This window comes from Vidua chalybeata, chromosome 6, assembly GCF_026979565.1.
Source record: "Vidua chalybeata isolate OUT-0048 chromosome 6, bVidCha1 merged haplotype, whole genome shotgun sequence".
Taxonomy (NCBI): domain Eukaryota; kingdom Metazoa; phylum Chordata; class Aves; order Passeriformes; family Viduidae; genus Vidua; species Vidua chalybeata.
Genome location: NC_071535.1, coordinates 32,985,003 through 32,998,306, shown reverse-complemented (window position 1 = coordinate 32,998,306; position 13,304 = coordinate 32,985,003). Strand labels below are relative to the sequence as shown.

Below are 13,304 nucleotides of genomic sequence, written 5' to 3'. Positions count from 1 at the left end.
GCGCTTCCGCCGCCGGGGCCGCCTCGCGCACTGCCTGCTGGGAGCTGTAGTCCCGGGGAGGCGGCCGTGCCCGCACCGCGCGGGGGCGCTCGTCCGCCGCCGCCGCGGAGCGCCCCGGGCCGGCAGCGCCGGTGCGACCCCGGGGCTCCCGGTAGCGGCGTGACCCGCCGCCGCCGCGCTGCTCCCAGGCCTGGGCGCCTGCCCACGTGTACATCGTTGCACGCTCCTTGCCAGGGTTAATGACATGAACCTCGGCGTGGGGTTGTAAAAATGTGTTTCAAACGCCACGGCCGACAGCCGCCACTGCGCTGTCGTCTCTGCAGACATTTCTCGGCTCCTTAATTGCGGACTGCGCTTCAGAATGTTTCGCGGGACCCAGCTCAGAGTCATGTGGTGTCCGGGGTAAAAAGCAGCGGGCTGCTAGCGTACCCGCGGGCAGTGCCGGCGGGGGCGCGGCCCGGTAGTGGAGGTGTGGCGGTACGGTTGTGGGCGAGGCCAACGCGGGAGGGGCGGAGGCGGATCCAAAGGGGCGGGCTGGGGGCTGCGGGAGTCGTGCGCTGGCGGTGCGCGGGTAGCTGGCGGCAGCGATGCTCAACTGCTGGGAAGCCGCGCTGGGCGCCGCCGTCTCCGTCCCGGTCTTTCTTTTCGTGGCAGCGCCCTACATCAGGTGCGTCTTACCGAGCGCAGCCCCTGCCCTTCGCGTACGTTCAGCCCCGCAGAGCGGCGCCCGTTGGGGCGCGGAGCTGGCGCGCTTCGCTTTTCAAGAGCGTGTGTGTCCGTGTGTGTGTGTGGCGGGAGTGCGAACAGCGGGGATCCCGTTCTGCAGCCCGCGCTGGGGTCGGAGTTATTCAGGCCCCCGGTGACGCTGCCGGGGCTCGCTCAGCCCCGGCACCGCCCGGTGCTTTCCCCGGGCTCCGTCCCGGCACCGGAGCGCTCGCGGAGGCGCGGTAGGGGCGGGGCCCGCGTTCTCCTCAGGGCTCGGCGGCGCAGCCCACTGGCCAAAAGGCCCCGGGGCGCGCGGCAGCGGCCAATGGGAGCCGTGGCTCCACTTGACGCACGGATGGGGCGGGGCCCGAGGGCGGGACCGCGCCGGGGAAAGCGCGGGGGATTGGGGGGCGCGTTCCCGGTGAGGGCGCCCGAGACTCCCTGGGGCCCAGGGGTGAGCCCGAGAGCTGATGCGAACGCCCAGGTTCTGGGTGCTCAGCCCCGGACGGGGCACGCTAAGGAGGCAGAGGTGACTGGTACCTCCCCTCTTGCAGGCGGTATGTTGCTGGAGGACGGTGTAAGTCGACAGCAAGGCTGGAGGGGAAGGTGGTGATAATCACAGGAGCCAACACAGGCATCGGGAAGGAGACCGCCAGAGACCTCGCGCAAAGAGGCAAGTGCAGTCTCGTCAGCAGGCATCCCTTTGCGGCCGGAGAGGCTGTACCTTGTGTCAGTAGCCTCTTTTCTGGATCTAAGGAAGAAGTGTTGTAGGCTTACATTGAAGTAAACTGGATTCCAGAGTTACTGCAGATGAGCCCAAGTGCTGTTCCTTCAGAGGTTGTAACCACTGAGGAGCAAGTTCCCAGTTCCTCATCTGGGAACTTTTCATTGCTTGGACTCCAAAGATGTGCAATGGGGACATAGAAATGCATTGCATTGCAACTGATTCAAGGAGACTGGCCAAGCTCCTGGATTCTGCTTGTATAAAGCTGGGAAATGCCATAGGTCCACCACTGTGTGCTTTAGTTATTCATGTTTCAACCTGATTTGATGTAAATGTTATTTGGCTAACTGGTATAACTGGTAAGAAGATTAAACTACCTGTTCACAATCCATTTAGAAGTTACTCTGGCTGGAATCCAGAACCTTTTTGTGCTCCTGGCTTGATGTTCCCATTAAAGGGGCAGATATAACACTATCATACCAGTGTTGTTGCATGCACTCCTGACCTGGGAGAACATGGACAGAGGCGCTTAAGATGTGCATTTGCCTGGTCTGAAATCATCTTTCAGCAGGATTGTAGCTCACACTAGAGTGGGAAAGGCTTCCAGCCACCCCCCTGACTGATCCTAGTTCCCTAAAGTAACAATATATTGTTTGTAATTGCATGGTCAGCCTGCTTGCTATAGCCTTGATCATCCAGTGTGCTCCAGTGATCTCAGTTCCTGTTCCTGTTGTTCCCCCCTCCCCTCCTTGCAGGTGCAAGGGTAATTATTGCCTGCAGAGACACAGCAAAGGCAGAAGCTGCAGCAAATGAAATCCGAGCTGAGACAGGGAACCAGCAAGTCATTGTGAAAAAACTGGACTTGGCTGATACAAAGTCTATCCGGGAGTTTGCTGAGAGATTTCTAGCAGGTACAGTCTCTAAATTCTTCTTTTTAGTGAGAGTATTTTACCAAGGACTGCTGTCTGTTCTTCTAACCATTGCCAAATCCCTGCCCTGCTCGTCTCTGTACCTCTTGGGTACTATGGTTCGCAGCAGGGGCTGGTCAGAGGCCATGAGCTAGTTTGTGGTAGGAGATGTATCATTTTTTTAAGATGATGTGGGTGCAAGTCAGACAGCAAGGAGTGACTTGTGCTACATTCTTGTCTGCATTCTCTGTTTCCTTGTTTAAAGATGTTTGTTGTTTCTTGCAGAGGAGAAGGAACTCCATATTCTCATTAATAATGCTGGGGTAATGTTATGCCCTTACTCCAAGACTGCTGATGGCTTTGAGATGCATCTGGGAGTCAATCATCTTGGTAAGGCTAGTGGAATCATGTTTGCACTGAATATGGAATCACAGAATCGGTCAAGTGGTTTGGGTTGGAATTGCCCTTAAAGATCATCTTCTAACATCGACATCTGTTGCAAAATGTCAAAGGAAAATCCTACTTTCAGATTTTCTCTTCCTCATTCTTCCTTTTACTGGAAGGATGGAGGGCCAGAGTCAGAGTTCTGGAGATGCAATGTGATGTATTTGTTTTGTGGATCCAGTTTAAGCATCTGTACGTGTTACCTGGGACATTTTGAAATGTATGACAGCTCCAGCTTTTTGAAGATGAAGAGCAGAACCTGAAGGCCCCAAAAAAGTGTAGCTGTTAATTCAGGGGAATTTAACAGAAATTTTCTTTTTCCTGGACTTGAAATGAGGGCAGCAGTAAGATACCACATATAAGCAAGCAGGGGAACCCTTCCTAGAAGGATGACCTTTCGTCTCCCCCCTAGGTCACTTTCTCTTGACCTTCCTCTTGCTGGAGCGTCTGAAGCAGTCTGCCCCAGCCCGCATTGTGAACGTGTCCTCACTGGCTCATCACGGAGGCCGAATCCGCTTCCATGATCTCCATGGTGAGAAGAGCTACAATCGTGGCCTTGCCTACTGTCACAGCAAACTGGCGAACGTGCTCTTCACCCGGGAGCTGGCCAGGCGGCTGCAAGGCAAGTTCCAGAGGCAGGCGGGGTGTTTATCTGCTTGGCTTTCTGAGCACCATGGCTGGGGAGACTGGATTGAAGAAAGAGCTGCAAATCGTCTTTGCAGAAATTGAATGGTTTGAGGCAAATGTCACTGAGAGCTCTTGGCAGGAAGAAAATATCTCCTGTCTGTGGAACCAGGAGACTTACAACACAGATTGTCTTTACAGCAACAGCATAGAGGAGTTTAGTAGCTTGGCACAGTTGAATGTATCTCATTGTTCTCTGGTGTTTGTCAAAAACTAGCTGTGCCATGCAGACAGTTGTGGTATGTGGATGGAAGCTGAAAACAGCCACAACTGCAGTCTCCAATAGAAAAGCTAATGCACACTCAGATGCCTTAAAGGTTGGTGGCCCATAGAACAAGCATAAGATTAGACAGTACCTTGTAAGTCACAACATCTGTCACAGTCGTGTCATTCAGTCCTGTTCATAAACTTAAATAATATTTATTTACTACAACAGAAGTAGTGTCTTCCCCCAGAAATTACTATTAGAGTAAGTCAAAAGAGGCAAGTGTTCTCAAAAGCCTGCTGGAAGCTGCTTCTGGTTTAGCACTCAGGCCCTCTACCACTTAGTTTTGCAAAACGCACATAATGACTCCTGTGTTTAGAAGGGAGCAGGGGATGCTCCAGTGCCACGGATGAGTGATTTAAACTGCTTCAAGAATCACCATCAAAGGTATTAGCAAAAGTGCTTTTAACCTGATGTCATAAGAGGGTGACTTAGCGAAGTATGATGGCAAGGTTCACTTTATTACTTACACGGAAGACACATGCAAAGAAAAACTGATTTAGAATTAAATTAGAATGATTCACACAGGACTGGAAACACACTGTGTAAGGAAGACCCTCCTGTTGAATCACGAGGCCCAGCATGGAGCTCCATGCTTTTTAACTCCTTCAAGAGCCTAGGTTCAGTTTGAGTCTCAGACTTGGACGATTTATATGTAATGGAACTATCTATACAAAGTTTCTAATAATTATTATTAAGTAGCTACATGGACTAGTAATGTTTCCTCCGTATTAATTTAGCAATCAGTCACTTATCAAGGATTTGTTGCAAGCAAAGGGCCTCTCTGCCTTGCTTAAGGGAGGCTCTTAATCTCAGGTAAGAAATCTCAAACCTTGAGAGGCGTCTCTGCTCGAGGGTAGAGTTACCTGCTGTGCAGTCCAGTTGCAGTTTGCGCTGAGCTCATCCGAAGGTTTGCTGTTGGTAAAAGCTCTCTGCCTTGATGAACAACCTTGAGAGGTGAGCCAGCTCAAGGGAAGACTGTCACCCTGCAGACATATTGCTTAGCAGGGAGAGCTCAGAGAAGGCTTACTTAGGCTGTAATATTTATGGAATGGAGTGGTTGGCTTGTATTCAAATTACAGTGGGAAAGGTACACGAGACTCAGTGCATCCACAAGTTTATTTGTTCCTGGATAAAAGAGTATTGGAAAAGCCATGTATTACTGATAGGTGTTCCAAATCCATGTGCACTGATACCTACTGGCCTCTGTGGATTTCCTAGAGGAGTTCTGGCCCATTTACAGCTCAGACCTTTACCTTCTTTGGAGCATGTACCAAACTACTGCTGATTTGGCTAATGGGTCAAGTGTATCCAACACATCCAGCATGCAGTAACTACAGAGGACTGCATTTACTCTCTTTATCCAAGGATACTTTAAGGACTCCTCCTTTAAGTTATAGAATATCTACAGCTAAAATTGAGGAGTGTATTACCCTTCTTTTAAAGACACTTTGATCCATGCAGATTTGTCCTGGACTACTTTATTTTGCTGTAGGCACTAAAGTCACAGCAAACGCTCTCCATCCCGGATCTGTCTCTTCTGAACTGGTCCGGCACTCATTTGTAATGACTTGGCTGTGGAAGATATTCTCCTTCTTCTTGAAGACACCTTGCGAAGGAGCCCAGACCAGTATCTACTGTGCAGTAGCTGAGGAGCTGGAGTCTGTGACAGGACAGTATTTCAGGTGGGTGCAAGCTGATGAAGTGACACTCTGAATATTGAGGGCAACTTCGTTGGCTGGGGAATATGGGACTTACTGTCATTCTTCATTAAGAAGGGACCAGGTAAGAGGCTGTCTGGTAAGACTGAGGGTGACAAATAGAGCATTACCCCTTCCAGGTCTGCTGCAATCGTTTTAGAAGAAACACCTGACCTTTGCAACACTTCATACAATAGCATGTCCTTTAGTGCTAGAAATACTAATGTACTCAAAGTGCAGGAATGGCTGTCACATGCTCAGAGCTCTAATGCTGACCTGCCTAACACTTGGGAAAATCACTTTTCAGTAGAACTGTGTAGTTAATTAGGTCACTTCAGTCAGTTCTGGGAAGACCACTTCAGTTCCCTTTACTTCTGAGAGCAGAAGGGCCTGTGCTCTCGGAGCTGAGAGAGCTGATGGAGCTGCAGAGACAGGTGAGATTTTCAGGTCTGGCATGTGACCAAGTAACTTGATCCTCCAGTGTGATAGACCCACCAGCTGGGAGGGACTCTTGCTGGGCTGCTTGTCATGCTGTCATGGAAACAGTCTTGTTTAGTTCCCATTACAAAACCTGTTATTTTTTTACTTACTCCAGTACCCTACACTGTTCTATTCCCATCACCAAAACCACATCCCAGAGCAGTTTCAAGTCATCATCATTCTATATTTGAAGACTGCTATTCAAACAGATTCACATAGATATGTCTGCCAGCTTTTCATTGTGTGTAGAGCACTGTAACAATACTGTTTTTTGGGAATGAATACGAAATTCATGGGTTTTTTTTTTTCCCCCTCACATGGATGCTGTTGGAGCTGTTGTGCTTCTGCAGAGCTTTCTTCTTGTGATTTGTGACCAGATTAGTCTCTGTAATGACATTGCCTGATCTTCATTTGGGAGTTAGTACCATCTTAATCAGACCTGAATATATAAATAGACATCTTAAGTCTTCCCTAGCTGTCTGCCTTGGGATAAAAATGTAGCATTGATGTCCATAAGTACAGAAAACCGGCAGAATTTAAATTCATAAAAAAAGAGTTTTGGATGTGGTGGGAAACGAGAAGCTTCAACACTAATCCACAATCTACACTGGACTAGCCTAGAATCCTTTCCACTTTCCAGGCCACAGACTATAAAACACAAGTGTAGACATTAAAAAAAGAATTTGCATGCCACGGTGAGACAGGTGGGAGTCCACCAGTCATTTCAGGAATATTAAAGACTCCATCTATAAACACTGAGCCAGATGGAAACCTTACAAAATGCCATTTCTTCTGTGCTCTTAAACTCCCAAGTTATTGCAGCAGTACAGTTGAGAACACAGGACCTCTTTTCCAGACTGAGTGCTTTCTGATTGGAAGAGCTGAGAAGAAAGGAGCCACAGTTCAGATGATTATGGAAAGGGGGTAACCATACATGGTTATTACAGTGTTATTCTTGGGCATATAGTGGGATAAATAGTTTAGAATGAAGGGCTGTTTGAGTGACTTTTTTGCAGTGTTTTTTAGGAAATGTGTTCCTTAAGAGCTTGGTTGCAGTCTGAGTGCCTTTTTAGTGGTATTAATGAGAATGCACACTAGTGAGGTTTCTTTAAGAGTTGAGACAACAGATAGAGTTTGCTTGCCAGTTCTTGGTGCCACTGGGAGAGACTGTTCCCTAGCTAGTTGGAAAAAAATCTTTCTCATAGTGGCTTAGCACCAACCCTTGCTCATTTGCTGGATAGCTCCCACCGTGTTCTTGAACTACTCTTGAATTAAGCTTATACAAAGCAATGCCCTAATCTTAACACAGACATTTCAGTATACTCATGTAGATGGAGATCTTAGTCTTGAAAGAATTAAAAGAATGCTTTTCTTACAGTGATTGCCAGCCAGCGTACGTATCTCGACGTGGTCGGGATGATGAGACGGCAAAGAAGCTGTGGAGCGTGAGCTGTGAGCTCCTTGGTATCCAGTGGGACTGAGCAGCACCAAGAGTGTCCCTGGCTGGGCCCAGCAAAGCTTCTCTGGGGAGCAGCACTGCTGAGAGACCTCAAGAGTAGAACACTGATACTTCAGCTGCCCTAAGGATGGCTCTGTGGGCACAACATCATTTGAATTTCTGGAATATTACACTTAAGGATTGAGATTTGTAAGCAGTCAGTCCCTCTTCCTAGCTGGAGAATCAGAGCACTGAGGCAGGGAGCAACCTGCTTGTTATCTCACACAGCAGATCAAAGCTGTGGTTCTCTGGCTTTAGAATAGAAAGAGAGGTTGCAGTCTTAGGTTTAGATTATGAAGTAACAAGGAATTACTTTAAATAACGTTTGGTTGTTTTTTTCCTAACAGCAATAGTAAAAAGGTAGGATTCTAAACTTATGATCTATGAGATTACTTTCAGTTCCTACCCTTTGAACTGGCAGAGCAAAAATACTTTGGGATATTAGATTTTCTGGAAAGTTATGCAATATAAATAGTCTAGCACACAGAAACAGGTCCTGGCCTTTTTGTGCCAAACATTAGGTAAAGTTTTTTACATGGAATCACTTCCTCTGCATGCTCTGTAGAAGTTGGACCCTAGCCACTGAGGTATCATGGGCCCTTAATACCCACTGATTGCAGTAGGTTAACTGAGGGTTGGCAAATCTTTTGAGAACCCAGGTTTTGGTGCAGGTGACTAGGAGGTTAAAAGCTGCAGGAGGGCTGCAATTGTACACAGGCAAGTTGTTAAAAAAATCAACATCTCTCTTGTGAAGCACTGAACAAAGACAGTGTAAAAGTTGTCACAATAAACTCCCCCAGCTGCACTTTAAATTACTTTAGAACCTAGAAAATAGAGCAGAATGAATAAGGAACATCTCAACCATGTTAAAAAATATTAAACAACTTGAGCTGAGACTTTAGCTTTAAATGACACCAAACTTCCTAGAGCTAAATAGCTGAAGCAGGAGGCAGAACTATCCTGGTATTATGGTCAAGCTGGCTCCAGGACAGGAAGGTAAGACTTGCACGGAAATCCTTGCATTTGTCTGCCTAGCAGTTACTGGGCAGACGGTGACTGGCTGTCAGGCAAGGCTGACAGGACCACACAGCTTGCACTTTCACAAAGCAGCTGCCTCAGGCCACGTAGTGCTGGGACTGCTCCCTTGGAACTCCAGTGCTGTGTGAGTGCAAATTGCTGAAGTGCAATCCGTAATCAGAGATTATTTCTGAAAGAGTTAAGCAGTCAGAAACCAAGTACCACAGCTCATAGGATTATCTTCTGCTTCTGAAAAAAAGCCTGGAAGTTTTTGGACTTGTATATGAGCCTGCCACTGTGACCAACTGCCAGTTTTGGAAAACCAATGCTAATTTTAATTCTTCCTGTCTGGATGCTGTCTATGCAGATCAGTCCTGTGCTACCTCTGAGCAATACTAAATAAAACCATTTTCCTTTTACAACAGGACCCCTTATCTTCTTTCAGAAATGCTGAATCAGTTTACTTGGTGTTGCTGTTATCTGCAGCTGCCTCACTAATGTAGAGAATTCACTCGAGGTAACATTTTTAGAAGTCCCTTTGTGTTTCTCCCTGTCACTTTACTTTTTTTCCCCCTCCCTCTTTATGTTGCATCCCAATTATGAAACTAAATCCACAACTATAATGTAGCAGTAGAATGCTACCTACCACGGGAGCCTTGGCTTGCTTTCTCTGTGTCATTCTCTGATTTAGAAAGTGGCTTCAGGAGCAAGAGAAATAACTTTTTTAAAAAGCAGAAAAGTGTCTCTGGTATGAAATATTTTTGCCCTTGCAGGTCAATGCACTTCTCAAAGAAGTCTGATTGTAGATTTAACATAAGACATATTAAATAAACATTTCCACAGACATACATCCACCCTCTTTGACCTTGAGCAAGTAATTTATACCACTCAGCTGATCTCTAAAAAATGAGGAAACTAAAGCTCATTTAGCTGTCTCAAAGGGAGGCTTGTAAGGGAGAGTTAGATTAACTTGCAAAGCTCCCTAAAGAGGATTACTGTGTACACGCATGAGGCTGAACTACCTAGGCTACCTAGCTATTGGGAGTACTTCTAAAGATGTGACGTTCCAGTTGATCTAAATATTGAGGATACTCAGTAACACATAAACTTGGCATGATAGAACAATTACCCCCTTCTAATTACTCCACTAAGCATAGCCAAAAGCAAAATGCAAGTCTAGAAAGAGAACCCTAGCTCTGCTGAAAAAAAAAACAAACTGAAAATACATTAACAGTCATAATACTTTATTTTTGTTTTAGTTGTAAACAAACCTTGGTCAGTAACAGAGAAATTCTCTTAAACTGGCAGTATTCAATCCCTTTTTCCTGCTCAGAAATTCAAAGCCCCTTGGTAACTGCACTATTTATGACACAATGTAATTAATCAGGGTCAAAATTCCAGTTCTGCTGGTACAAGAAAGATCCCTACAATTCCAGGTTAAGAACATCAAATTACACCAGATACTATATAAAGTGCATCAGGTACAGTGCAAAGAGGTCAGGAAGAAAGGCAGGTAGGGAACTGACGGGCCTGCATGGCAAACTCCACTCTCAGTGCTCTCTGCAGCTGATGGAACACGAGCAGAACAGGGGGTGTTACAGCAATGCAGATGTGGATACCCACACAGAGTAAAATTTCCTCCTCAAATCAGAGATTTAAAAATTACTGAAGCCATAGGTAGTGTCACGTTTTAGGATTAGCCTGATGGCTGTAAGCTGATGGAAAGCTAGGTCAGTCTGGCCAAGGAAACAAAAGCTTTCATTAGTACTGCTCATTAATGAGATAATGCAAGTCTGTGGTCAGGGGATTCTGAAAGCTGTATGTGGTCATTCTGCTCTGATGAACAGAGCAGAGCACCTCCAAAGATAGGTGTTTGTGTCAGCTCTTGAAACCCTGATGAAGATGGACCAAATCCTTTCCAACATCATGGAAGTCTGTTCTTGCATTATAATGAGCTTGGGGATAGTGCAAAACTCTTACTTGATAGTCTTAATTATTTTATATACTAAAACTATTTACAATTACATTACACTTCAGAAAACCTATTGGTTTTTTGATGTAAACAACTTTTTAATGAGAAAGTTAATTAGTTTTTCTACTTCTTTTGCTGAAATACATGTAAACAGCAAACACAAACTCTTGGGGAACACCATGTTTTGTTCTTTTTTTTTTTGAAGGTCCTACTGCTGTCTAACACATTTTTGCCAGTTTCTCATGTCCCAATACTAGTTGCAGAGAAGCAGCTACTTTTTTCAGCATCCCTGAACACAAACTTTGCACAGAGATTGCTGGTTTTTTTCATAAAACTTTGAGAGCAAAACCTGTCAATACAGAGCATGTCCAGTTTGGTGTTCTATTGTACTTGACAGGGACAAATTATTCTGCTAATAAATAAATATATTCCTATGTGACAGGGATGTTTAATTTTGCCACAGCTTGCTCTATCCATATTCTTTGCCATACCTGATGAAAAACTGTGGAAGTTTACTGTCAACTATTCAGTCATAAAGCTGCATCACAATGATTTATTGGTTATTACTGCAGTAAAGAAAGAGGCACATGATTTTTCAGCTATTTTAAAGGCTTATTTTCCCTTTGTACTCCCCTTACAGCATATGCCCTTTATAACTTCATTCATCTAGTTGGCACTAGCCCAAGTGCCACATCTATGGCACACATCACACAGTGTGACTGGTAAGTACAAATCTGCCAAAAGAATCAGTTCCTACCTTTTCAAACAAACTAAAAAAACCTGGGTACATTGTACTGGGCAGGGGGGGATAAAAAAGAAGTAGCAATGATTTGTCTAGAGGCTTAAAAAAATCTTGAGTTTTAGTCTTTGTAACAGAAGAACTTTCAATCTTGAAAATTTTTCAGGAAACATCACAAAAATTTTATACTCTAGGCTACATTGAGTTGATAAAATTTTTCTGTCCTCTCTACATATGTTTTCTGGATTATACATATGTTGTCTGGATTAAAAATAAAACACATATTATTAAGTCCCGTGCTTTTCAAAAAATATCAACCCCCCCAAAAATTAAAAGCCAACAAAATCCAAAAACTAAAGCTGGAAACAGAAGTGCTCTCTTCCATACATCTAGATCCTTGCTTCAGTTTGAAACTGGCCCCCTCCCCCCATCAAAAAGAGAGTCAAAAAACACCCTGAGGTAGTGACTGTTTGTCGAAATACAGAACTGGCACTTGTAATTTAGTTCCTTTCCTTTCACCAGAGGCACATTAGCAGCATCCATTTGCCACTGGCAGAGTTCCATTTTACCTAGAGGCTGCTGAGCCAGACACCTCTGAGCTGTCTTGAAGCCTTCTCCTTCAGTCTGACGGCGAGTGTCAGTTACACATTACTTCCTAGTGCCCTGGGGAAGCCGATTTCTCACCTTGGGCTGGTGCACGGAGAGCCACTGAGCACAGATGGCCTTGACGACGTGGTCACCGCTGCTCTCAGCCAGCTGCCGCACGTGCTGCACGAGCTGCACGGCCCGCGCCTTCTCCTGCCGCACCGACACCAGGTACGCGGAGCGCAGCTTGTTGCACATCACGTAGGCCTGGATCTGAAGCACGAGAGGCAGGCAGAGCCTGGTCAGAAAGCCGTAGCAAACTAACTGGACAAGCTCAAGCAAGGACTCACGGGAAATACCCAGTTCAGAAGTGTGTTGTACTAGGTAGCAGCACCACATCACCAAATACAGCATGGCATGAAGTAGATCCCAGTGAAAGAGATGAGCAAACAGGTGTATTTTATTGTGTCTTGTAGACACTCCTTTACTGTATGACCATGAAATTAGTATCAGGAATCCTATCTCATGCATTAATTACAGTATCCTCATAGCAAAGAGTCTGAATCTGTCATTTCTTCCACTGCTGGTTCCAGAACAACTCCCATCTTTCAGTGATAGATCTTATAGAAAAGTAGAATTAAAAGCCCATTTTTCAGTCTGCCTACAACAGTGAGTTTGTCATTCAGAGCAGACAGAGGACTGTCAAAAATCTTTAGATTTTATTCCCATTTATGCCACTCAGTATCTACAACAATCCCCAAATGCTGAGTCACAGCCACTTCTACGAACAGGCATCTACAGTTCTCCATGGCTTGGCTGGCTGGTATGAAAACCAACAAAGAAAAAAACTAGTTTAGGCTTAATTTCCTCTAAGAGAAAACCTCTATCAGAAGCTGAACAAGTTTTATCATTTAACTCTCCATCATCAGGGAAACAGTATAATCCTGAAACAATAAGCTGAAGTGGTCATCATTAGCTGTCTGCCATTACTAGAAACCTACGTACACCTATGTGAAAAGTTGAGTAACAAACCACCAAACCCACCAATGTGCCTTTCTGAAATACTTTTCCTCCCACTCTAACAAATGCCCAGCTCTTACTCTGAGGGTTCTCAGGGAACTAACAGGGATAGTCCCAATTAATACCTGTATGTCACAGCTTTATACATGTCACAAACACCATGGCCTTGAGGAATTCACTGTGATTTCTACAATCTAGGAAGTAGCCTTCAGAAATCTTATTTGCATGAGGATGAGATAGAAGATAGTGAAAAGGACCCTGCAAGCTGCAGAAAAGGACCCTGCAAGACTGGGCTGTTTAACTCTTGCTACTCTGCTTTTACTTACCTTGTTTTCATCACTGTCCATATCCTGAATCAGATTATCGAGATCCTGTATCCAAAGAAGGGAAAAGGTGTTCACACTTAAAGTGATAATAGTCTGAAAAACTTTACCCCATCAGAGATCAAACCCCTGTGGACAGGCAGGGCTGCTGAGATCACAGCGGGTGCTTAGACTGTCCCAACTGCAAGAGTTGCAGGTGTAGAAAATACAAAAGATACTAATTCCAAGTCTTTTCTTTAC

The 13,304-nt window shown here is 45.4% G+C and overlaps 2 protein-coding genes across 4 annotated transcripts in view; one reads left to right on the top strand and one right to left on the bottom strand.

Moving 5' to 3' along the window:
• The first annotated feature begins 167 nt into the window (after nt 1-167).
• On the top strand, nt 168-9,052 carry LOC128789054 (retinol dehydrogenase 12-like). Of its 2 annotated transcripts, none has more exons than XM_053944520.1 (7): nt 168-402; nt 1,260-1,378; nt 2,185-2,340; nt 2,623-2,727; nt 3,194-3,403; nt 5,226-5,415; nt 7,289-9,052. In XM_053944520.1, the coding sequence occupies exons 1-7, from the start codon at nt 362-364 to the stop codon at nt 7,389-7,391; spliced, it is 924 nt and encodes a 307-aa protein (XP_053800495.1). In that variant the 5' UTR covers nt 168-361; the 3' UTR covers nt 7,392-9,052. The 2 variants fall into 2 exon arrangements, with proteins under 2 accessions (XP_053800495.1, XP_053800494.1); XM_053944519.1 differs by lacking the exon at nt 168-402 and adding an exon at nt 530-667.
• A 600-nt stretch (nt 9,053-9,652) lies between these two features.
• Nucleotides 9,653-13,304, bottom strand: part of ZFYVE26 (zinc finger FYVE-type containing 26) — a 49,360-nt gene continuing 45,708 nt past the window's right edge. For both annotated transcript variants that reach the window (XM_053944517.1, XM_053944518.1), the window contains exons 40-41: nt 13,068-13,112; nt 9,653-11,994 (exon numbers count right to left, since the gene is read on the bottom strand). In XM_053944517.1, coding sequence (XP_053800492.1) covers nt 11,785-11,994; nt 13,068-13,112 — 255 coding nt within the window. In that variant the 3' untranslated portion in view covers nt 9,653-11,784. The remainder of the gene's footprint in view (nt 11,995-13,067; nt 13,113-13,304) is intronic.